Source organism: Astatotilapia calliptera, chromosome 17 (genome assembly GCF_900246225.1).
Source record: "Astatotilapia calliptera chromosome 17, fAstCal1.2, whole genome shotgun sequence".
Classification (NCBI taxonomy): domain Eukaryota; kingdom Metazoa; phylum Chordata; class Actinopteri; order Cichliformes; family Cichlidae; genus Astatotilapia; species Astatotilapia calliptera.
Genome location: NC_039318.1, coordinates 37,023,506 through 37,050,254, shown reverse-complemented (window position 1 = coordinate 37,050,254; position 26,749 = coordinate 37,023,506). Strand labels below are relative to the sequence as shown.

Genomic DNA, 26,749 nt, shown 5'->3' with positions numbered 1-26,749 from the left:
CAGTGAGCACAGGGCCCACTAGAGGACGTCAGACCCCCAGGTTACCCTCGTGAAGTCTGTTTCTGATTGTTTGGTCCGAAACTTTCTCATTAGTGGCCCGCTGGAGGTTATTTTGGAGCTCTGGCAGTGCTCACCCTGCTCCTCCTTGCACAAAGGAGCAGACACCACTCCTGCTAATGGGTTGAGGACCTTCTACGACCCTGTCCAGCTCTCCTAGAGTAACTGCCTGTCTCCTGGAATCGCCTCCACGCTCTTCAGACTGCGCTGGGAGACACAGCAAACCTTCAGGCAACGGCATCCTGGAGACGTTGGACTACATGTACAACCTCTGTAGGTTCCAGTTATCACCTCATGCTACCAGTAGTGACACTGACCGTAGGCCAGGGGTGATTTTTAGCCCATTTTTGGGGGGTAAATGAATCAAAGCACCCCCAAAATGAATCAAAGCACCCCCAAAGATTTCTTAGTTTTTTTGACAATATTTGCTGTTTGTGTGGCACACTGCTAAAAGTATAAAAAGCATACAGTACTTGGTTGAGACGTAACATTTAATAACAAAAGTATAGAAATCCCCCCCCCTCCCAAAATGGTTTGTTCCAGCTCGCCTCTCCCCTGCTCTGGCTCTAGCACCGTTGCTGCCAGAGCGATGGTGTCTGAGACGCAGCTGAGCGGAGGTGGAAGTGCCTGGCTTAAAACAGGACATACTAGCTGCATTTAACCTTCAGTTACTCTTTATATAGTTGGTAGGAGTCAGACCATGTTTCTTTTTAGCTGAAAAACATTACACCAGGTAACCTGCAGTGTTGAAAACATGTTTTCCAACGATGTTTGCTGCCCTACAATCCGTCCTGCTCTGTAGTAAAATCAGCAACATTTGACCGTCCTGTTGCTCCCATTGAAATGTATACAGCCTATTTAAAATCTAAAACTTATAATTGTCCATAGCCTGCTGTTGTTACCACTGTCCTGTTTGAAATGGATACTAACTAGCTAACTGACTGAATGCCCATTAACCTTATAACTCCCGGTGTGTGTGTGTGTGTGTGTGTGTGTGTACAGAGACAGACAGGTTCATAATGGATATAAGGAAGTTTTTTCAAAAAAAAAAAAAAAAAAAAAAAAAAAAGAGCCACATTCAGGTAAAAGTGTAAAATCTAATGATCCATTAATCAGGAATAATGTTGGATCAGTGTTTCAATATTTATATCATTTATTAGATGTTCATGTGGTTTGGTTATTTGCCTTTTGGTTGAAAGTACACTGAGATACACTGAAAAAAATATGTTGTTGGATTTACTTAATTCAATGGTGGACATTTGTTGCACACAGATGTTTTGCTTTGGCAGCAACTTAAACAATTGAGTTAAATTAACACAATTTATTCATGTTCAATAAACCTGTGCAATTTGTGTTGATAAAATGTGACTTAAACATGTTTTGATGAAGTAATTTGAGCTCTTGAAATATTTTAATCCTTCACAATTTTCTCACTTTATCCCAACACCATTCAATAACTTTTACCCAATACTACTTGGTCACTTAAATACTACATGTTATCTTCAAATTACATTTTGCTATTATATTCTAGTATCAAATACACAATTTTCAAATGGAGGCCTTATAACAGATTATATTGTTCTCTTCCAAGATGGTTGCTGGCATCCACCAGTAACCTTTCAAAACAAAATGTCTAATTTCACTGCATTGACAGTAGGTAAAGAATTAAACTGACATTACTCCACTACTGAATCTATATAAATCAACAGTTAAATAATGTCAGTTCTTCCGTGTTCTCTGGAATCAATCACAGCAAAGAAATTAGACTGTTTCTTTTGAAAAATGTTGGGAAAGAACAAATCAAAACATTCTATTTAAGGCCTCTGACGTCAAGATTCAGTTAAACAACAATTATAACTAAACAAATTTGAGGTAATGTTAGTTTCCATTAACATTAAATTAGGTTACTGAATTGGCAAACACCTTCCTATTAACACTACCCATTTTACCCCAATAACTAAAGAAATTAGCACTTGCAGGTCAAAACCTTTATTCAAGAGATGCAAAAATAACATTGATACAGTGACTGTCAAAAATTACGGCACTGATCATACTGTGACATCTTGGTTCAAAACAGCACACTTAGAAATATTCAACGTTCCTTACTTCAACTGAATGAAACTGAAAATACCATTTCACACGACCCATATGGGATATTTAGACTGTATAACTGTTCACGCTACATCTCTTCACTAGTAAAAGAAAGAAAAAATACAAAGAGAAATTTAAAAATGCTGCCAAAATGCTGTACAGAGCAAAAGGAAAAACAAACAACAACAACAAAAACGGCTCGTCCTCATGGCAGTTGCAGAGTATATAAAAATGAACCCTGCGATCTGTTCCTGGAATTGAGCTTCAAAAATGCAGCAGAACAAGTGTGAGATTTAAATGTCCTTTCACCTAGAGCTGATCAGCTTGCATGCATAACAGTGAGCTTTCCTTGCAGGAGCAGTTTTGTCTTAGTTGTGAGTTTTTCTTGAGAGCTGAGTTGCTTCCAACTCCATTACCACCCTTTGAATCACCTCAAAAGTGTAGCAGAGTTGTGATGGGTAACTCATGTTGAAGGAATAAAAAATGGTCCAAACAGCATGGCTACTGCAAAGGTCACGTTATCCAGATCTTGAAGAACTACTATACCCTCGATGATGATGCCAACGTCAGAAAAGTCATTGCCTGGTGCATCCTCTGGAGACAGATGTTCATTGTGGTTTTCTCAATCTGTGCAGTGGCCTCAGTCAAGTCCTGGTTAAACACAAAACATTTCTTTAAGATTCCTTTTTAAACTCATCTCTTTTGAATCTACCAGTTCTAATGTTAGAGTAATTTAAACCAATGCAAGCAACATAGTAAATAGCTATAGCCAAAGAGTGGCCTGCCATGCTGCCATTCATGGTCTAACAGAGTTTCTAAGAGAGGGTGAAAAACATAATTTCAAATGCTTTACATTAGTTTTTGTTAGAAAGACACCGGCCCATCAGAAATCCAGGTTTTGTCACTCAGAAGATGTTAGAATTTAGACTTTCAGCCCCACAATTTGGTTAGCTGTTGGTCTTTTTTTTTTCCCAAACAAAAGCTAATGTAAATATTGGTGGGATTTTCCTTTGTTCACCAGAATGACAAATTTAAAGTTTTTTCACACTGATGTGACCCCTAATACAGGGGTGGGGCCTATATTATATTATACATACACATTAAAAGTGAATCTCTGTCCAAAAAATGCACTGTTTACTTTTTACTCACTATGAGCGTCATATTTTTTATTCCAATCCATTCTTCTTTTGCAGCATTTAAATAACCTTGATCAGATTTGATGGTTTTGTTACAGACATTTCAAAAAAGTGTTTTGCTTTTCTTTCACAAATGTGGGGATTAAATTGTGTTAAAATGTACAAAACAGTGATGTGATGGGGCGATCGTGGCTCAAGAGTTGAGAGTTCGCCTTGTAATCGGAAGGTTGCCGGTTTGAGCCCCGGCTTGGACAGTCTCGGTCTTTGTGTCCTTGGGCAAGACACTTCACCCGTTGCCTACTGGTGGTGGTCAGAGGGCCCGGTGGCGCCAGTGTCCGGCAGCCTCGCCTCTGTCAGTGCACCCCAGGGCGGCTGTGGCTACAATGTAGCTGCCATCACCAGTGTGTGAATGGGTGGATGACAGGTTGTGTAAAGCGCTTTGGGGTCCTTAGGGACTAGAAAAGCGCTATAGAAATACAGGCCATTTACCATGTCATGTTTTGAGACGAGGACCCAGGCACAGAGAGACTTGATGAATTTAAGAATCGTATGATTCAATAAAGAAATTTGCAGACTTGCACAGAGATGGTAAAATTATGATGACTGATAACGGAGACGAAGACAACAGACGATGAGGACAGGGAGGAACAGGGGTTTAAATGCACCAAGGAGACAGTTTGAGAGAACTCAGGACAACTGGAGACATTTAAGGATGCAAGGACTGACAGAGACAGGGAAGAAGTCTCATCGTGACGTGTAAAGTTTATCTTGCCTGGCTGGGCAGCTCTCTGGGTGCTCAGCACCCCCAAAGCTCTGATCCTAGAATCGCCCCTGCTGTAGGCAAATGCAAAACTAGTGAAAAACAGTCAGAAAAGATGAGAATGTCAGTCGTCTCCACCTGTAAAACCATGTGTGTTTGGGGGTTGTCTCATTGTTGCCCCTCCAGTGACACCTGTTGTTAATTTCATTGACACCAAAGCAGCTGACACAGATTACCAACCCCCTCTGCTACTTACCTGACCTGCTCCTTTCATTTTAGCAGCATATAAGCAGCTTTTGTTGTCACAGTCTGGCGAGGGCAGACTGTATGAATTGAAAAAAGGACCCAAAATGCAGACTCCAAGGAACAGGGAACAAAACTTGAATGTTAACAAAAGGTGAGCTGTTTAATATGGCTGGTAGAAAAGGTACAAACAAAGGGCAAGGCAAACTGAAGCAAAATTAACACAAACCTAAACTGGGGAATCTAAACAAACAATAAGAAAAACCTAGACAAGAAACTTGGAAGCATGGCATGGACAACAGACGACCTGACAATCACACACTGAAAACAGAGGACTTAAATACACAGGAGGTGATTAGGGGAAGTGGAGACACATGAGGAAACAGCTGACTAGGATAAACATAATGATGCACAGGCAAGAGTAAAACTAACCGCATGAGCACAGAACACAAGACCCCTTTTCAAAATAAAACAGGAAACATGCAGACTTAGACACGACAACCAGAACTTGACAATGTAAGACACAGACATGAAACGCATGAAGAGCAGGGGAGATTTAACATGGTTGGAAACACGAGGGGGAAATAATAAGAACTAGAAACACTTAGGCATGATAATACAAACTTGATAACATAAGACACGCAGCATGAAACACGAAGGGTGAGGGGAAGCTTAAATACAGGAGAAGAAAACACAAGGAGTCTAATAACCAAATGAACTTAGATAACCTAATGAACAAAATAAACTCAAACTTAAAACGCTGGGTCAAAAGACCCAGGATCATGACATTTTGTTTTATGGTTACATTGTGTTTCGACCACTAGCGGTTGGCAGCAAGTTCTCTGAAATATTTGTTTATGGTCAAAATAATAATTAGGAGGACGAAGAATGAAATGAGTTGACATTAAGAGCCAGGTAGGAGGCGAGCTGGTGGATGGTTTGGATGATAAATGTTTTAAAATGTTTAAAACAAAGTTGAAATGTTTATCAGGCAGTTCCATAATCTTAACCATGCATTTGCTGGTGCAACTCATTAATTCATTTCATTCAACAGTTATTTTCAGCAGTATGTCTCTAGCATATCTCTCTATGAGTCATACCCAAGCATCTTCTAAGACTGTTGAATTAAAGTTGGAGAAAAATCATTGTCATCATTGAAGGAAACCATTGCTGTGTACTGTGAATGGTCCAAGGACTTTTTGCTGTGGTACAAAGACATCATGCTCCCCATTATTATAAACATAGGTGACATTAACCTTAGATTTCTTTTTGTAAAGGAGAGTCATAAATCATACAACAGCAGAAGGGTTGTGTAAGGTTGCTGTTTGAACAAATAACTGATGTTGTTGTTTTTCTGTGGGCCGTCTCAAAGGGCTGCGGCACATGTTTGTTGTAGTATTTGATATAAAGGTGGGCGTGACAGGGCTGCATATAAATGTGCGTCTGTGGTTATCTTACTAACAGCTGAGGCTTTGTGACCTTGCTTCTGGGACTGTATTTTTGTGTGTGTGTGCCTAGAGAGGTGAATAGAAGTGTTCTCATTTGTATGATGTGTATCTATGCGAGAGTAATGAACTTGTCACTGTCTCCATACTAAGTGGTCCCAGGGAAACAACGAGGCCACTGGGGTTGTGCTGCTAATGGGCTAATGGACTTCTGCATTGGACCCATCCTGATCACGCACAGTTACACATCCCTCACATACACACTTATTGCATCAGGTTGTATAAAGACAGCAGGTAGCACATGTGGAAGGAACAAGTAAAAGTGTAGTCTCTCAGGCTTTAATCTAAAAATCAGTATAATTGTCAGTTTCCATTGTGAATCTTTAAAATTCAGATGTGTTTTTAGAACTAGAGAAACGCCCAGAAGTTTAGGATGAACTGTTGAAAACACAAAGCAGCAGCTTAGTACATTTTGGCATGTAGACATGGTCAATACAACCTGCTAAAGTTCAAACTAAGTTTTAGAATGGGGAAGAGAGGTGCCAGACAGGCTGGCTTGTGTATTTCAGAAACTGCTGATCTGCTGGGATTCTCTACCACAACCATCTGTAGGGTCTGCAGAAACAGGCTGGAAAAAAATACATATTCAGTGAGGGACCGTCCTTCGGGAGTAAATGTCTTGTGGATGTCAGAGGTCAGAGGACAATGGCCAGACTGCTTCAAGCTTTTTGGAAGGCAATAGAAACTCAAGTAACAGTGTGTTACACAACCAAAGTCTGCAGAAAAACCTTTCTGAATGCATAAAACTCTAGATTGGAATAACGTCTGATTTGAGGAGTCTCGAATTCTGCTGAGACATTCAGACGGAAGGGTCAGAATGGCATGTTAACAAGATGAAAGCACATGTATACAGACTTAAAGTAGTTTTGAGACATCCAAAGTCTCAATAAATGCATCTATTTGTTGCTTCAGACCGCTCAATCGGCATCAGGAGTTTATGAAATGATGGCGAACGAAAAGATTTGGATGGAAATACAGAATTGCAAAAACTGAATAGCATTGTTGTGAATGTTGGGTGGTCAATCAAAGATACGACGGACAAATTCACTCATTATAAAATTGTGCATATGTATTATTATATGCCAGTTAAACTTCATAAAATGGGCTTCGGATCTAACAACTCGTGTTGGAAATGTCCATCAACTATTGGTACTGTTCTTCCTTTATTGTGGTCTTTTGGGTTTTTTGGGAACAAATAATCCAATGCATTGATGAGTGGCTCCATGGGCCTCTACTAGAACCTCCTCAGCTGTGCCTATTAAGAGATTGGACTGTTTTACCCAGCGTATGTCCAAGTGACAATATGGTCTAGCATCGGTGGGCTTCATAACTGCCACCGGGTGAGCCGACCAAACCAGAATTTGCAGAATGGCTGAAGTTGAGGACAGACTCTGGCTTGTTTTAGTAACTGGTGGCAAGGAATAAAACTGCCAAGGAAAGTTCCAGGAATTGTGGTCTGGCTTTATGAAATATATAAAAAAAATATATAATGGCAAAGTGCCTTTTCCATCTTTTTCTATTTCTGCATCCACTGAGTTTCATAGAATCCTTTATTTGTTCCATTATTTTCTCCCTGCCAGTACTTGGGTACTTTCTCTGATTGCCCAGATTGTAAATATGTTCAGTTTGTCTTGGTTTGTGTTCTGTTTGAGTTAAAATAAAAACCTCATAAGCCAAGTTCCTGTCACCTCGCGTCAGGCATTATCAGCATTGCATGTAATACAGTGTTGTCTGTTTAATGTTATACGAATAAACCAGTGTTAAATATAATATGAAAACGTGTTACTACAGAAGATGTTCACGAATTATTAAAATATGAAAAATTGACATCTGAAGAACTAATAAACTGCGATGGAATAGTGCGACCCATTGGGGTGTGCATGAAAAAATGCAAGCTGTTCGAAAATTCATGACAACTACTTCAATAAAAGTTAAAATCATCCTTCCACTTACCTGAAGATGGGTTGCGGGGGCAGCAGCCTAGGCAGGGAAGCTCAGACCTCCCTCTCGTCAGCAACCTTCTCCAGCTTATCTGAGGAAACATCAAGTCTTTCCCAGGCCAGCCGATAAGTGTAATCTCTCCAGCGTATTCTGGGTCCACCTTGGGACCTCCTCCCAATAGCCTTACCCAGGAGGCGACAACCTGAGCTGGCTTCTTTTGATGAGGAGGATTAGCAACTCTACTCTCTGAGGAATGTTTCCAGCACCTTGTTGAATCTTTGAAGGAAATTCTGAAGGCAAAAGGCTTGACTGGTTTCTATCAACATTCACACGAGTCCAATGATACTGGACAGTCAGACTGGAGCAGCCAGGGATCAAACCACTGATGTTCCGATAAGTCGATGACCTGCTCTCTACCTCCTGAGGCACAGTGTATATTTGAAACAACTCTATTACAATGATGCTTAATTATGAGCTTATTTCAAGCTTATTTAGTATTTTGGGACATTTTGGTATGTTTTGGCTTCTATTTGCTGGGAAAACTCAAACGACGAATACAACTGGAAACTAGAAACCCAAACTCGAAAACAAACCAGGAACAGGACACTAGGAAATTACTAGGAGCATGGAGGAACACACAGCATGGAGGGTAAATGATGGTTAACAATGTGACAAAAGACAGAGAAAAACACAGGGCTTAAATACACAACCGGGACAACGAGAGGATGGGGAAACGGGTGGAAACACAGCTGGGACAAATCAACCTTAACAAGGAAGCAAAATTAGATACACTGCACACAGGATGAGGAACTATCAAAATAAAACGGGAAGGATGAAAACATTCATAAAGATACAGATTAGACACTGAGACGTGGAAACATGACCGACTCTGGAACAGAGGAAACATGAAGCGCAGAGACAAAAGTAACTAGATGTGGAACACAGGGAAGACGTAGTGACGGAGAACTAAGACTAAGCATACAGTACACTGAGACAAATAAGGAGAGCAAAAAATACAGGACTAAAGCTGCACTAGAGACATGACACCAGGAACACAGGGGGAGGCACTGAAACAGAAACCAGGAACTTTAAATATAGTACAAAGAGAAAACAATAATTCAAAGAATATCACTTAAACCAAAGACACAAACACTGGGTCACCAGACTCATGGCAAAATGGGTGTAATTGTTGTTGTCGTTCTAAGGAGCTTGGAAAGAAAGCGACTGGACTTCTTTGAGTTTTGTGAAGATGTCTCACCTCTCATCCGAGAAGCTTCTTCAGTTGTTTTTTTTATGGAGTTGATGATGCTACATTTGTATTACTTTGTAAAGCCGTTTGGTAGTCTGAGCATCTCAGTCCTCACTCTGCTGTACTCCCACAATTTTCTTTCTTTATTTTTAATAATGGTGTGATGTCTCAATCAATAAAATCTTCTTTAGACAGTCAGGCACTCATCAACCATATGAGTCAACTGGCGATTGTTCACACATACCGCCTGGTTGATGAGCGCCCAGTTATTTGAAAAGACACTAGTTTGACTTGATCGCCATTGTTTAGGAGTTTTGAGCCTGAAAAATACCACAATAATAGATCTACATTTGGTAAACCAAGCAGCTACTTTTTGATAAACTTCAGTATTTGGCATCTGGTAGCTAGGGATGGGTATCGTTTGGGTTTTATCGGATACCGGCACCAAACTGGTACTTTTGAAATGGTGCCGGTGCTTAAACGGTGCTCGAACCGGTGGTTAAACAATGGAAAACACAAATTTTGTCCTAAAACCTCTCATGTTTAGCTGGGGTTTTTTTTCTAAAAAAGATAACAATGTTAGCCTTTTCTGCAGCTATAGGGCATATATGGTTTCACTTTATCAAACAAGAAGACAGCCGCATGAAACTACGATGGTGTTTGCTAGTTCACCTTACATGCATTAATTTAATAATGTGGTTAGCCTACTCAACATAATTTACACACGAACAACATTAAGCTGCGCACGCAGAGAAGAACGGCTGCTGCTGCATCATCATCCTCATCATTTCTGCTACACTGGCAGGGCTAGGGGCCAGGACTCTCCTCTTCGGGTTTTTGGGGGATGTTGCTAACTCAGGGTCTGATAACAGGCACCACACCCGCAGTAGATGTGCTCGGGCTGAGGTCTCGCAGCAAGCTATCAAATACGGCGCATTTCTCGGCTTTTAAAAAGACGCTATGCGTCGCCAGGTGTTTCATCAGATTTGAGGAGTTACCTCCTTTGACAGTATCACAGTATCACCTTAAAGCACTTGTTGCAGGCTGCTGAATTTACATCTTTTGTTGTGAAGTACAGCCAGACTTTGACCGCTTCGCCTTGGGCATTTTTAATCTGTAGCTCTGCTCTAAAAGAACGTACGTACCTGGGCCCGCCTACTATGCTTGGAAAGGTAAAATGATTGGCTAGAATCCAAAGTTAATGACATCTCAGGAAAAAAAAAAAAGCACCTAAATAAAGCACCGAAATGTGCGCTGCTTTTCGGTCTGGTTACTACCGTTTATGTCAGAACCGGTGCCATAATTGCACCGGATACCAGTAATCATCCCTACTGGTAGCTGCTCACACCGCTGTTTGAATAAATTACAGCCATTGCCAGACGGCTAACATCGCCAGACCAGGCTCAACCAAGATATTTCCCAGTGATCAGTGGTGGGAAATATTTCATCTGTCCATTTTTGTAAAAATGTTAAAAGTACTAAAAGCTTGGCAAGGTCTTTGCACCACTTTAATGGATTTACCCGATTTACTACATTTTGGTGTGCAAAAGAACAGATTTTGTTTTAAAGGCAAATGAATCAAATGGTCGTATCCATAACACTGATGAACTTTCTATGTTGAATATATCAAGTAATGGAAAACCTAGACAGAGCTTTGAGTCTGATGACTCATCAGACCAGTTGAATTGGTTCAGACTTTCATTTCGCACGTAGCTCCGTCACTCTCTCCTCTCGCTCGATCAAATGTCCTTTTACCTTGTGACCGTGGGAGAAGAAAGAAAAAGAAAACTTTCTATAAAATAAGGGGAAATGAGTCACTGTGTTATTACAATCATGCTGTGCTTCTGACTAACACGCTCGTCCTGTTAGAGTAATGTAAAGGTGCCTTCTACAATGGCCACAGATGAACCGCATAGAAACATTGTTTTTATGTCCTGAGCAACTCACAAAGTACCGTAATGTAGCATTCAATAAAACTGCATAGAAACTGTTATCAGTTCAGAAATGTTGCAAAGTTTACACAGAGTTTGAGCAGGAAGCCAGTCCAGTATTGCTGTTAAAGATGTTATCTGACCTGGGATCAGATTACTGCCTATTCTGGTCCATACGGTCTGTGTCCTTTACTTTGCTCTGGTAATTGTTTTGAGTTACATGTGTTTTTTTTCCTCTGTATCCTTTATGGATCTTACATCACCATCCTTCCTTTTTCCCGTCTTTATCTTATTTTGTTTTCAGTGCAGTTCTTATCACTATTATGCTTCACATTACCTCTGTGTATCTGCCATCCGCCACCACCATTTATTCTCGGAGCTGTCAAAGAAAAGCATTATCTGTTCCTCCTTGCTGACTCCTCTGGAGCTCTTCCCACTGTAAAGCAGTACTTACTCTATTTATTTAAAACATATTTACATATGGCACAGCACCAGAGTCAGGTCATAAATCAATTTTTACTGCTTTGTATTTCATTACATAGTGCCTCTACTTTTTTAATGTTTGCTGTCAATTTATAATTTGCCTAAGAGCAGTTGCCATGCTCATTAGTCTTTCAGCTGTATTTTCTAAAAGCATGGTTTCCCTTTATCTTCAAGAGAAAGGGTCAGAATTCATTATCTGACTGAACATTAAATTATTTTAAAAAATGCTGAAGAAGAAATAAATCATCAGAAAGCCCATCTATGTTCTGAGGCAATTAATGCTAATGTTGGTGTCATTTTAGATGATGAACCATTTCATGAAGTTTATGAAGCAATTATTTATTTTTTAGAGAAAAAATGAACATCATTGCCCTTGCATATTTTGTGTAGTGACATCAGAAATATATGGAAATAATAATCGCATAACTAGACAAAGCAAAGCCACAATAGCTGCAGCCTGCTATTTTTTTTTTTAATTAAATAATTGTGGGAAATTATTACGCAGAGGAAAATTGGTTTCAGAGGTGCAATCCACATATGTGTGACACCAGTGTTAATATACACAGTGGTGAGCAGCATGGTTGTACAGAGAAGGTTAGTGAAACGGAATTTATGCAAACAGATTTTCATAAAGTCACGATTACAGACGAGTATAATCCAACGAAACCGCTAAAATACAAACTTGGGTATTTTTCATATCTATACTCACCGGCCCCTTTGTTAGGTGTACCATGAGTATTGACTAGGGCTGGGTTTCAATTATCGATTTTCCGATTAAAATTGATTTTGGCTTAAATACCACGATATCAATTCATTAAATCCTGAATCGATTTTTAAATATAAATGTATTTTGCCAGAAATGCCAGAACCTCAGGTTAAAGCTTTCATTTCAACAACCACCAAACAGCTAAAACAGCAAATGAGAGACTGGTTCCATGCAAAGCGTGGATCTGAGGCATCAGAATCTTTGAGTTGTCGGCTTTCTCACCCGACGGCACGTCCACCGGGCCTGAAAGCCGACAGCTCACAGATTCTGATGCTGCAGATTTCGTCACTCTATAACCAAAATTTACTGAACTAGCAGCAAAAGATCCAAACTACGCTTCACATTTGATAAATATTGTCATTAATTCCCTCCTACCTTTGCTGTTTTGCTTCCAACTCGATAAAATCACACTTCCTGCACTGCTCTCACGATCGTGGCTCAAGAGTTGGGAGTTCGCCTTGTAATCGGAAGGTTGCCGGTTCGAGCCCCGGCTTGGACAGTCTCGGTCGTTGTGTCCTTGGGCAAGACACTTCACCCGTTGCCTACTGGTGGTGGTCAGAGGGCCCGGTGGCGCCAGTGTCCGGCAGCCTCGCCTCTGTCAGTGCGCCCCAGGGTGGCTGTGGCTACAGTGTAGCTTGCCATCACCAGTGTGTGAATGGGTGGATGACAGGTTGTGTAAAGCGCTTTGGGGTCCTTAGGGACTAGAAAAGCGCTATACAAATACAGGCCATTTACCACTCTATTTTTTTTTTTTTTCAAAACTTACCTCTGACAGCAAAGCCTCATTTCTGCTGTTTAATACCGAAGAAATGTAAACTTTTTAAAATTAGACCAAATTGCAAAACGCTTAGCTGTATATATGGAGTGACTGCCTCTCTCTCTCTCTCCTGCTGCTACTTCAATCGTGAAACTGATCAATGATCAGCTGATCGGCTTTTCTGTCGGGAGTCCGTCTCTCTTGTTTGTTTTTGGCCCACTTCGCTCCAGAAAGAGGAAACCAGCGGCTGAACAACAGCAGCACGTTTAAGCTTGATCAGCTGTTGTTAGAATTTATTTAATATTACTTTCTACACCAGGATCTTTTTCTACAGCTGACGCTGGTAACTGTGCAGGGGCGGATCTAGCAAAGTTTAGCCAGGGGGGCCGATAGGGCATGAACAGGGAAAAGGGGGCACAAAGACATACTTTCCTTTCTTATTCTCATTTAAAATGTCTAGCTTTTAATAAATAATTATCTGAATCTTACACCCAAAGTTTTAATCTGATGTAAAATGTATAGAAGTCCATTACTGTATATAGTAACTGTTAAGTCTGATATACCCTAGTAAGCTATAGTACTTTTTCCTTTGGGAAGATACCATCTGTGCAGTCTGCAGTTCTGTTGAAGAAAGATGTTGAATCTATTTAATTCTTCTTCTTGAAAATAATTGATTTTTGTGCATTTTGTTTCACACTGCATCATATTAAAGTTGATTACGCCGATTAAGCATCATGAGGTGGAGGGTGGGGGGTGGTTCCCTATATATATATATATATATATATATATATATATATATATATATATATATATTTTTTTTTTTTTTTTTTTTTTTTTTTTTTTTTTTTTTTTTTTTTTGCTGGGAGCTTGCAACCTTATTAATTAGGTTGCTTACTCTTTAAAAAAGCAGAATAAGGAGGATGGTGCAGGTTTAACTTTATTAGATTGATCAGTTTTGCTGAACTATGAAATATTTTGGGTGCAGTGTATTTTTTGCATACAGGTATAACAGAATAGCTTTAGTGTTGTTGTTTATTTAAACTTGAATTTGAACTTATACAAAATGCAGCAATATATTAAAAAAACAGTTTTAATTAAAAAAACACACTGTATCGGATTCATATCGGTATCAGCCGATATCCAAATTTATGATATCAGTATCGGACATAAAAAAGTGGTATCGTGCCATCTCTAGTATTGACTGCTCGTTAGCACAAAATGACAACAAGACCATCTCCTCGATACACAGATGGTCTTTGGTCTCAGCTGCAGGTTTCCCCACGTGATGAAATGTTTCTCCCACTGAAAACACTACGTCTAGTTTCCTCAACTGGATGATTGGGCATGCATCAAGACATTTAAATCATAACGTCATTAAATCAAAAAAGAAGGTCTAAGCTATTACTAGTAAGGTGTACCTAATAAATTATAATGAACACACCATTATTTATAGAAGAATGTAAAGACCTAAAGGGTAACAAAAAACACAAGCAATGAAAACCTTGCTAATGTAAGTGTTTCTGCGTAGATTGTAGGGAAAATAAATGTTGAATAAAAACAATGGTGTAAGTGGAGGACATGAAGGAAACCATGAAACTGGGGCAGTGTCCTGCAGACAGTCCTGCCCTTAGACCAAATGAACTGCTGCAGCATGATGTGAAGATGGATGTTCAATGAAGACACCAGAAACATGAAGATCCGTTTTATCTTGATAAATTGTCCCAAATTACTTCTCCTGGTGTAATAACAAGCCAGACTCTGTGAGTTCACTCATCCAGTGTGTTCAATTAAGACTTGCAGAGTAAAACTGTTTGGGGTGTTTCCAGCTTAGTTGTGTTTGTCTCTAAATGTGACTTAGATGAAGACCAGTCTGCATTCGGGAGTAATTAGTGCACCAAGCGACAGCTCTTAGAGCAGGATAAGAATTAAATATATCGAGCTGAACCCAGCTGGGTAAAGTTTACAGACACAAATGAAAAATGAACAACTGCTAATAGCAAAACAAAGAGATGATTTTTACACAATGGAGAAACAGAAGCTAAATCAAGCTTTCAGTATCCTTGTTTGCCATTAGCACTGATTGAACAATCAGGATTTGTTGGGCTCCTGGAAGCCACAAGGGGAAAACAAGTCATTGCCCACGCTGCTAAAAGTAAATGTGCAGTGAAGTGAGGTTGTAGCGCTGCTAGCGATGCGTTGTTAGCTTGGTAATGCATAGAAGCCACGCGTAGGCAGAGGGAGGCAGCTAGCCAAGAAGAGAGGTGGTAAACAGGTCGGTAAATACTGACATGACTTGTCACACTTTATATTTCCGCTTTTTAAAATGTCTCACATTAGCCGAGCCATGAGAGATCAAGACAGCCCATAATTTGGCTGTGGTACGGGATAATTGAGCGTCACCGTGGCATGTGTGGGATCTTCTGTGTGTTCCAGGTGCAGGTGGTTTCCATACATGCCGCTGCTTCTTATCGCATGATGTGTTGATGCTAGGTGGTGTTTTAGGCACAGCTGTTTTAGCTGCTACCTTCAGCTACCTGAGTGGGAGACACAAAATAAAACATTCAGGAAACAAGAGAGGAAGTATCTAACTTAACTGAATGATTGTTAACATCAAGAATAAACTAAATTTCTTGAGAGGTGTGTGAGATATTTGACAGATATGTCAGAGGATATCAAAAGCGTAAACATAAGCTGTTGAGACGACAAAGACGGAGGAGAATAGCAGGCAGTTAAATATGACTACATAGTATTTCAGAATCACAGTATTACACCAGCAGCAGCCTGAACAGCTGACACAAGATCGGATGGATCCTCGTTTCGTGTTTTGACCACACCATGAAAGAGTCACAGCAGGAACTGAGAGACCAGGAAATGTTTTTCCGGTCTTCTGTCGTTCAGTTTTGGTGAGCCTGCGGCCTCAGCTTCCTGAACGATGTGGTCTTCTGTTCTGGTATCCTTCAAGGTTCCACATGTCTTCTTTGCACCTTAGTTGTAACAGCTGAGCTGCTGTTGCTTTCCACTGAGCTCGAAGCAGTCATCAGCTGATGCCACTCGCTGAGTATTTTCTTTTTCCAAATCGTCCTGTAAATCTTAGAGATGATCGTGTGGAAAAATCCAGGTAGATCACGAGTTTATGAACGACGTCAGCCCGTCTGACACCAACAGCCTCGCTGCATTCAGTCATTTAAGTTCTCTTTCTTCCTCATTCTGATGCTCACTTTGAACTTGAGCAGCTCGACCATATCTACATAGCCGAATGTACTGAGTTGCTGCCAGGTGATTGGCTGATTAGATTTGCGTTAACGAGCAGTTGAACAAGTGTACCTAATGAAGAAGCCTGTGAGTTTGCATAGTTGATGTGCATGCTAGAAAATCTAAGCACATGCTCAGTTTTTCTCTCTCGTTTGCTCATTAACACTCGTCAGGCTCTATCATGGCTTTCAGAGCTACTATTAGGCAGTGCAGCTGAGACATAAACATGGTTTACATGCCGTGCAATCAGTTCACTACAGACGGCATACGCTACAGTAATAAGACAAATTATGTCTGTAAATAAAGTGGATGAGCTGAAGCTTCAGAGGAAGAATGAGTGAAACTGTAAATGTTCACAGAATAAACAGCTGCGTTGATCTTGTTTTAAATGAACGTGAGTATTAGAAATATGGAAACTGACACGTTTGTCACTCTTTTTAAACAGTCGAGTTTTTTTGTTTGTGATACTTATTTCTTTCTTAGAATGCAGACGCTGTATCAGGTCACCGATCCACTGTATGGTAATAGATTTGAGTTTTAGTCAAAAACAAGGCTATGGCGCCACTTAGTGGGCAAACATGTGATGAACTGGCGAGAACAGGTTTGTGAGTTGGTGATAAAGTTTAATTTCTTTTTGCTCTGTTTATCTTTTTAGTAGAGAAAATGTTTTATCTTGCTTTAATTTTTTTAATCTGTATTTTTAATTGTTGTTCTTTCTTTCTCTTCTCAGGACAGCAAAGAGCCTCCGGACTGCTGCCTCAGTGAGTCTTTCACTTCCCCTTCCTGCACTCTGGGAGTCGACCTGCGGCGAGGACGACGGCGTTTCTCGGGCAACCTGCAGCTACCCCCGCTGTCGTGGCGTCAGGGGGAGAGGTCACGGACGCCTGACGGAGAGATCATGACGAGGCCGACATCCCTGCCGTTTGGAGCTCCTCCCAGGATAGACATCACACCGGTGGATCCTGAATGGTGAGTGAGCTGAAACAAAGGTGGTGTACAGTTAATGTTAATCTCACAGGAAGAATACTATGAGAACATTTTGTCTTATATGTTAGTGGAGTAGCTCTTGCAACATATGCTATGGGTGACTTTGGGTTTTGTGCATTAGGGAAGGGTTAATGAACATGTTTCTGGGGCATCTGGCATGAACACGCGAGCTCTTGTTGCTCTTCAGGTTACATTGGTCTAAGTGTGACAGAACTCCACATTTACACAGTGAGTGAGTCTGTAATGCCTCCACACTGACTCGTGTCACAGAAAGGCAGTGATCTAGTTCCATAATAAAGACTAAACTATAACATATTAAAATCCAACAACTGTTTGGTTTCCTTCAACACAGATAAGACAGTAATTCATGCTTACAGTTTGTCATATTGAGAAAAGGATCAACAGCTCGATTCATTATTTCAATCATCGAGTAGCAGATGGTTCGTGCTGTCCTTAATCACGTAATTCTGGGTTTGACTCCACCTTCTTTGTGGAGTTGGCGTGCTCTGTCAGTGTGGGACTGCAGCATTCCTCCCACGGTGCTACAGTCATGCATGCAATATGGCTGTAAATCAGGTGCGAGTGTGAGCACGAAGGGCTGTGTGTCTCTCCGTGAGCATCCTCTGCGATAGACTGGCGACCTGTCCGTGGTGCACGCCACCTCACACCTAATGAGAGCTGAGATGGTCTCCAGCCCCCTGTGAATGAAAGTAGTGGTTAAGAAAATAGATAGGCGGATTAAAACTATCATTTATTTATGTCTGATACAAAGTAATTACAATCAGTTGTTACTTATTGTTACACTGTTATACATTTAGTACTTTAACATCACTTTAAGCTACATTTAGTTGCTCTTACAGGTAAAAATGTGCTTTACAGTGTGGAATCAGTACTTCTGTGTAAGTAATAGGATTACTTCTACATAACCTCTACATACATATCTGCCTTCTAGTTGATGATTCAGTTCCTTTGATTAAAATGAGCTGATAATAAATACATGCATGGCACTGAAGTTCGAGGTTAATGACATATTTTATATTTTATAATACACATATTTTTAAAGCTAGTCAAGCTCTGCTTAAGTGTTATATAAATGTGGGTTGAATAACTAATCTTTGCAGACAAGCATCAGCAAAATGAATCCTCAGCTGTAGAGAGTAGAAACCTCTCTGCATCAGTGTGTGATTTTTCATGTCCCATTAACACTGATGAAGATGATGCTGCCTCTTTACATTATTCATGCACTCGGCCCACAGAGAAAGTGCATTCTGGTGCACACCGGGCACTCGTTCACAGCAGGAGGCACAATGTGCAGTTTCAGATGACACGTACACAAACGGCGTGTGGCTGGGTTTTGGTTGGAAGCCTGTTGTGTTAAATTCAGATACACTTTTGTTAAGCTGGCCAATCAGCCCTTACTGGCTCGTTACTTGAGTACTCTCAGTGAGTTTGATGTTAGGAGAGATAAATCCAGTTAAGGCACACTTGAGTATGAGTTGCCTAGTGCTTACTTCTCTTCAGATAAATGGATGTTGAAAGGCGGCTGCTAATTAGCAATGATTGGCACTGAATTTAAGTGTATGTGTTTATGTGTGGTGTATGGATGCGTATGTGTGCTGCTCCATAGTGAGTCAACACAGTTGTAGGTGACGGAGGGCTCGATGTGGCTACAATGATTTGTTTCTCTCAGAGAGCACATGTGCCTGTGTTTACAACAACAGATTGTAACTTTCTCCAGTTTTACACGCAGATAAAGTTTCAGCCACGCCTCATGTCTATTCTAATTTTGCTAGACAAGTGGGGAATACAGTAAGTGCAGCAGTTTTTAAAAAAATCTGCAAACACAGATATAAATAAAAAGCATAAAAAAAGGTCCGGGCTCTGGTGAGGCCAATCCACGGCTGATAGTGTTCCCGTATGTGTTTTCCTATTATGGAATACTTTTACTGCATTGGCACTGTTCTTGGGATCATTGATTTTGGGGCAAGCTGCCAGTAATTCCTAAAAATACACTTTAAGATGGGTCTGTTCGGTGCAGACTGGTGCAGGCTTGGGACTTTCACACAGTACTGTAAACAGTTGAAAAATGTAATATTTGTATTATACAAATGAAGTAATGTTTCTGCTATTAAAACTGTCTGTTGGGAACTCTGCAAGTCTAATTTTATTGATATGTTAAATGCTGAAAAAATATAGACAATACAAATGATCAGGAGAGATGTAACAAAGTATCCAAGGCAAACTATTCAGCTGTTAAACCTGTCGAACTCCAGTCCTCGAGGGCCGCTGTAAACTTTTAAATGTGTCCCTGCTGCAACACACCTGAAGAAAGTTAATTGGTCTTTAGCAAGAATTGAGTGCATGCTGAGGTGGCAACCCCCTAACCAGACTCAAGTACATTTAAATGAATGTAAGTTTTTGAAAAAATGTTCATTCATTTATGAATTGCCGCCTCAGCATGCAGTCAAGTTCTACAGAGCCTTGCTAATGACTTAGTTATGCTATTCAGGTGTGTCGCAGCAGGGACACATGGAAACGTTTTAGGACTGGAGTTCGACACCGATGTATTAAACCAACAGTCCAGGCCGCTTTTCTCTGAATCATCAAACAAAGCCCTGCATGTGGATGCTGATGTACAACGTCCTCGTTTGTGGATTAACATGACTGCGTGTTTAAAAGTGTTGTACCTTCTCTTGTAACCAGCAGAGTGCAGTGTGTTGATTCTAGCTGGATGCACACATGCAGATTAAAGAGCAAACATCGTGTAAATGCAGATATTTGGTGCACTGGATGGTTAAATGTTTGTAACCCAGTTTACACCATTTTGGACATTTGTGATCTGATGTTCATCAAAACACCTGATGTTATATTGTTTGGAACGATTGTAATAAATGACTCCAGCAGAGAATTCAAAATATGACGTTTGTTGCTGTTTTTCTTTTGAATTTGACGGCTCTGAACATCCTGTAGATATTTACTGCATTTATTTTTGTTTCTGTTAACAGCGACTTTACTGATGGCAGCACAGTCCACTCCTGCAGCCACAGGCTTTGCAGCAGGTGAGGCGTGTGTCAGCTGTCAGTAACCTTGGTGTCAGAGGCAGACGTGTTTCCCTCGTGTACTCCTCCCTCCCGGCTCTCTTCTCTTCTAAAAGCTATTACGCTATGCTCCCTAAATGTTGCGGTCAGCACAACCTTCCTCAAGTCAGATTACTCTCTCCCCCTGTGAAGCCATGAGCTGGTGGATGTGTGCGCGACTGTGTATTGTATGTGTTTACATGTTTCTATGTATATCTGTCTGCAGTGCAATTTTAAATCCAAGTCAACAACAATTTGCCCCATCCCTCCTCTTGATCCTGTCTCGTTCCACTCGTACTTATTTAAGTGCCTTTCTCGGTGATTACGAGGAGGAGGAGGGAGCAAGAAGTTATTTTGGGATTTTAATTATTTTCCTGCTGATGTGCACAATTATTTTCAAGCTTCGAGTGCCTCGTGCATTGATTGTTGAAATTGTGTGTGTTTGTGCAACTGCGCATAAGAACCTCTGCTTGTGAAGATGGGAGCTACAGTAAATTTGTGTCTTATGCATGAATATGTGTGCAGCATCAGACCTTAAAGAGAGCCTATTACGCTCATTTGCACCTCATTTTCATTCTTGGATCTTAGCAAAGGAGCTTTGTATGATTTATACCTCGAAATAATCCCCATTTGTCTCGTATAGCCCCTCATATTCATCCACTGCCAGCTGCTCTCCCTTTAGGCCACCCTTACTTTAAGCTGATGCCCTTCTGATTGGCTTCACCCCTGAATAATAAGGTTTGATCAGCAGATGGGAGTGATTGAGTGATAATGATTTCTCCTTCCTTTGACTAAAAGAAGTAAGTAGTTAATGCGAGCCTCCACCACTGTAACATTAAACATGTGACAGCGCACGAAGGAAAGCACGTTAGTTCCCCTTCAGTGTAACTGTAGCTGTGATACTTAGTGCATCCCAGCTGAAAAGGTGATGACTGGGGGCAATTTAAGGATGCCAGAGTTGTGACATGTGAAGTTGAGCATAAGAAAGGTGATTAGCTGTTTTGTGTTCATTACATATTGTATGCTGACTAATTTGCATGAAGGTGAGGGGTGTCTGCACCAGAGATGAAATATGATAAAGCACCAAACTAGTGTGCAATTTTCATGATGGGACAAATTCTCCTGAAGCTTTCACAGTGACCACATATGTTTAAAATATGGGTTTTCTGGTCAAATATTTTGCCTTGTGTTGCTCGTGGTCTGATGACTGAGGTAATGATTGGCCAAAAGAAAGTTCACAATGGATCGACAGAGCCTGCAGGTCTGCGTAGTTCTGTTTGAAAAGACCGTGCAATGCATTTCTTTCTTTACCAGTTAGAGTGCAATAAGACGTTTTACCATGCTACACATTTTTTTATGCTTTGAATTTTTACTGTACTTGCATGGCTATAACTTCTATCAGTGATGGATGCTTATACATCTTCTCTTAATAGAATACTTTGATTCTGCATAGTGCATTTAGCTGTTTAAAGTTAAGTCAGTGGTATTTGTGATGTATGATGACAGAGGTTTTCCCAGAATGAGTGAAATTTTCCATGTTGAAAGTCTGTTTAAACTTGATTTGGAGCTATATTTATTTTTTATTTCTATTTTTTCCCCATCGTGTCACAGCGTCGCTGGCCAGATTATGACTTGTCTGCACTCGGTGTACTTTCTTTGTGTGATGTGTTTTGAGCACTGCCCTCTACGCTGGTGTCCCAGACGGCTTTTGTGTGGGTGCTGGTGATCATCACGGCCAGGAGGCAGAAATTGGATCTTGCACTTTTCATTTTAGCAAGCAACAGATGAAGGCAGGCAGATTATGCACTGTGGCTGTAGTTCCAGCAATTCAGTTACCTCCAGGAAGAGCGCGTGGAACATTCAACATGCTTCTGATGATTAATCATCCTTTTTTTGTAGCTGGTTAAATGTTATACATACTTATTTGTAAACATGTACAAGTCGTGCACGCACAGTTTCATCAGGTTTTTTGTTCACTGCCAGAGGGAATAAAAACGCTTGTGTAGTTACCTCAGATACTCTGACAGGTTTTTGTTACATGGCAATCCTCTCATGTCCGAGTCTGGCTGAGAATTAAACCTGAGAATATTCTAGTCTGTTAAGCTGTGAAGTGACAGAGACATGGAGTTTTTCCTTTTTTTAATCTGTCTGCTTATACTCAAACATCCCAGAGAGAAATCTGTCATGGATATTATTTTTCACTCTTATCTAGGAATGTGCAACAATGTCACCTTCAAATAATAATACTGTTTGTTCAGCCCTCTTTCTAGATTATTTTAGGCTCATATTGTTGTTTTCGTCCTTCTTTTTATGTTTATTTCTGACTTCCTTTTTTCATTTCAACCGTCCACTGCTGTAACTTCAAATTACCTTTCATGCTTTTTCACACATGACATTTATCTGCTTTTTTGTGTTTGAATCTCTCGTACCGTAAACCTTTGTGTAGCGCTACAGCTCTGTAAATCTAGGCCACAATGCAGGATTGTTTTCACTAATGTGAGAGAGATGGCGTGTGACAGGGGGAATAAAGAAAAGAGGGTTTTATGTAGCCTGAGGAACGACATCAAGAGCTTTCTCAAGACCTAAATACATCCCTTGCAACCTGTACTACAATTATCTGACCCCTACGCTCGTGTAAGACCTCCTTCCCTGGCAGCACACTTCTAATATTGTCTAGCTCAGGGTCTCATTGTGGGAAACCAAGTGAGTAAAGGTGCATGGGACGAGAAGAGGCGTCTTTCTTATACGCTGTGAATTATGCAGAGTGACAGATAGGGGTTTGAGGGGAAAGTATACTTGGAAAAAATTAAGCCAATACTAATTTAGCAAGTTAAAAATATATGAACAGAAACATGTCAGTATCTATCCATCCATTTTCCTGACTGTGCATCAAACCAAGGTCACGCTGGGGCTGGAGCCTGTGCTGGATGTCAGGCGGATACATAACAGCATATTCATGAATGTATTCATTTATTTTCATCCTAGAAAAGCACTGATCCCAATCAGAGCTCATCTCCATCTGTAAAAACTGTTGCAGCAGCAAATATGCCAGCTATCCTAGCACCGAAGTCGGCACAGTTTGAAAAGAGAAGTAAAGCAAAGCGGAGCCTTAGGGCTGCTTTTGTTTTAATGCATTTTATCACACTCTTAGTAAGATGTGTGAAAAACACTCTTCCCAGGATCCTTTAGGCCAAAGACACATCTATAAATTACTTGATCAGTATTTAAAAAAAGAGAGAGATTAAGTTTTTTCATGATGAAAAACAAGAACTGCTCATAAATGTAAAGATGAAACAAAGAATTTAAATTGTAAATTCTTTATTAATAGCTCTGTCTGTATACCAGCAGATAATCACATTATTTATGTATTTATTAGACACTGATGGCCTTGGAGAATAAAACTTAATGTCTAGTAATCCCCAGATTAGTTTTTCTACTGTCTGGTTCTGTGCAACCAAAAAAACCCGACTACTGCATTTATTGACTTCAAATTGACGCTATAAACAATAACAAGCTAGTTCAATTTAAAATAACCTGGAATCTAGAAAGCCTAGAAATAGCACCTTCATTAAACTGAAAATGTTCAGTTGACACATATGTATGTATGGGAGTTATTTTAATCTAAAATGATAAGCCGAGTTAACTAATAACAACACTGAGAAATTAGCCTAATCAGCTTTATCCTGTACAAACCTCGCTGCAACGGCACTGAAATACTACTGTGAACAGCTTGGATGGAAATCTTAAGCTCTACAACCAAACATGTTGTTCTGTTTTTCAAGGCAGCCAAGTTACTTTTTGACAAATAGTTCAATTTACAGTGTAATGCCATCCATCCATCCTGGAGCCTGTCCCAGCTGTCGCAGGGCGGGGTCTTTCTGTGTAGAGTTTGCACGCTCTCCCCGTGCTTGCGTGGGCTCTCTCTGGGTGCTCCAGCTTCCTCCCACAGTCCTGACATGCAGTTAGTGCGGTTATGTTAATTGGTAACACTAAATTGCCCGTAGGTCTAAATGTGTAAAGGTTATTAAATGTAAGATATTCACATATAGTTTTGTGGTAATTAATTATCAAATGACATGGTTAGCTTTATTCCAGCTAAACATTAGCATGTTAGCATATATAAATGCATATAGCTAAAAGGACTGACAAATAACTCAAATTATTGTCAGTTATTGTGAAATTATTTTTAAACAATTAATTTAGTAATTAACCAAGAGCTTTATTTTTAGGGGTGGCACAGGTGCCTAAAACATAATCCTAATGTAAAGGTCAACAAATGGCCTGTCAGAGCTTCACAACTTGCTGCAGGGGCTGTTGTGTCTCAGGTCCTCCTGTGCTGTGATCATAGTGCTTTCATTTAAGCCCTCAAGGATGTGAAATCCAGTTTAACATGGAATCCAATGGCCCAGTTACTCTTCAATTAAATCTCTTTCAATCTTTCTCCTGGCATTGGCTCCCAGTTCTTCTGTTTTGAAATGCGCTAATGTGCAAGAGCCAGCAGTCATTTTTAAGATTTGTGTGCAGGTCTCTTTGATTTTTCTTTATTTTCTTTCCACCATTGGCATGGATCTCTCAGGAGGAACCGGCAGGTGTGAAGAGTAACTGTCAGTCAACAGTTACTCTATATGTGCAAGATAGCTAAGCATAGAAGTTTAAACAGTAATTGATGGGGCATCAGTTCATGAGTCTAACCTTCTGCCTTGTCCGCTAATTTATGGATTAGCATCCTTTGCTATCAAAAGAACCATTAATTTTGAATGAAAAAATCAGTATGAAGCTGCAAAACATATCTGATCTCTATAATTAAACTATAAGTAATGGAAATCTTTTACCATATGGGATTGCTCTGTTATGGTAATTTCTGATTATTAGATACTTAAACTTTGCATTTTCATTCTAATAATAATACCACAATTTTATTGCATTTATATTTATAGAGCTGATTTAAGTTACCCTAAATAATTTTTGTATTAATTACTTAATGCCAACTAAACATAACAATGTTAAGTTAGCATGTTAGCAGTATATTGTAAACATAGCATGCCTTTTTGAGTCCTACCCGTGTTTGTGCAAATTGATGAAATTAAATGGTAAATGGCCTGCATTTGTATAGCGCTTTACTCGTCCCTAAGGACCCCAAAGCGCTTTACACTACATTCAGTCATTCACCCATTCACGCACACATTCACACACTGGTGATGGCAGCTACATTGTAGCCACAGCTGCCCTGGGGCGCGCTGACAGAGGCGAGGCTATCAAAGTAAATATAGTTTACTTTGATAATAAACAAAATATAGCATTTTAAAGCTAAATCTAATGCTTCAAAAAGTATTTTAAAAAATAGATGAAATTTAATATTTACTAAAAGTCCAGCTGCAGATCGAGCATACCATGAAATCACAGAAGTCTCTAATTTATCTGTGACTTTATTAGCTTTGGATCTGGAATCCATACCTCATTGGGACTCAGGACTAGCTAATTATATACATTTATCCATGCTGGCCACTGCGATTGAGGTTCAGCAAAATTTCAAAGATGAGAAGAAGGTTAAAAACAGTTTTTAAGAACTATGGCAAAACAACTTTACAACATCAGTTGGTTGACTGACTAACTACTTTGGATGTTATTGGTTATTAAGATACATTGTGAGATATACCACTTTTATTCAGTGCCCAGAGGCCTGTACTATGAAGCAGGACTGACCCTGGGTTTCTTGTGCTGTGAAGGTGGTTTTTGGTAACATATGCGGTAGACCTTACCTGCTGGGGAATGTTGTGGAAGGTTATGTTTGAGATTAGAGATCACCAGGGCAGAAATCCCTGCCTACCAACCAATCACTTCTGAAAAATAGTATCTGTGTGCAGACAGTAGTATGTTTTTCAGCAGTTTGTTTCCCTGATGAGCACCAGTACAAAATATTCTTAAACTTTATTCCTTTAGGGTTTTTTTTCATGTTGGCTAAACACAATTATACAACAATTTCATTGTTTTATTAGCATTAATGTATTCATATATGATATTAATATATTATATATGAAAACAGGAAACTGCTGGAGAAAGTTTTCAACTGGTTTAACTGGCAACAGGTGAGCAGAGATTCACCAATCTGCAAAGATGAGGCTAAAAATCAGTTTTGGATGCAAATGTATGCAAAAACTGGTGATAAAAAAAAAAAATACTGAACGTTTGATACTTGCACTGAGCAGCATTTAAGTGTAATATGCAAGTGCTAGTGAGTAAAGCACAAGTGAATGAAGGACATTTTCTATCCCTTTCCAATGAGCTACTGCCGGTGATGACACATTTTCTAAATTTAAGTCTAAATCTATTAAAATAAGGTGGCAGCAGCGGCGCGTTCATTACAGTGCAGTTGTAGTGACAGAGCATTACATTCAGCGAGGCAGGAAAAATGAAATGTAAGCACAAAAGTAGCCTTGCTGGTGTTTTATAGCAGCTTTCAATAACCAAAGTGACTTAGCCCTGTAACTCTTGAGCAGCCTCCTTCATCACATGA

The 26,749-nt window shown here is 40.0% G+C and overlaps 1 protein-coding gene across 1 annotated transcript in view; it reads left to right on the top strand.

Annotated features, from left to right (window-relative positions):
• Positions 1 to 26,749, top strand: part of pde4ba (phosphodiesterase 4B, cAMP-specific a) — a 204,700-nt gene that overhangs the window by 45,373 nt on the left and 132,578 nt on the right. Inside the window, exon 3 of the mRNA XM_026146428.1 lies at positions 16,902 to 17,140. Within this exon, the coding sequence (XP_026002213.1) occupies positions 16,902 to 17,140 (239 nt within the window). The remainder of the gene's footprint in view (positions 1 to 16,901; positions 17,141 to 26,749) is intronic.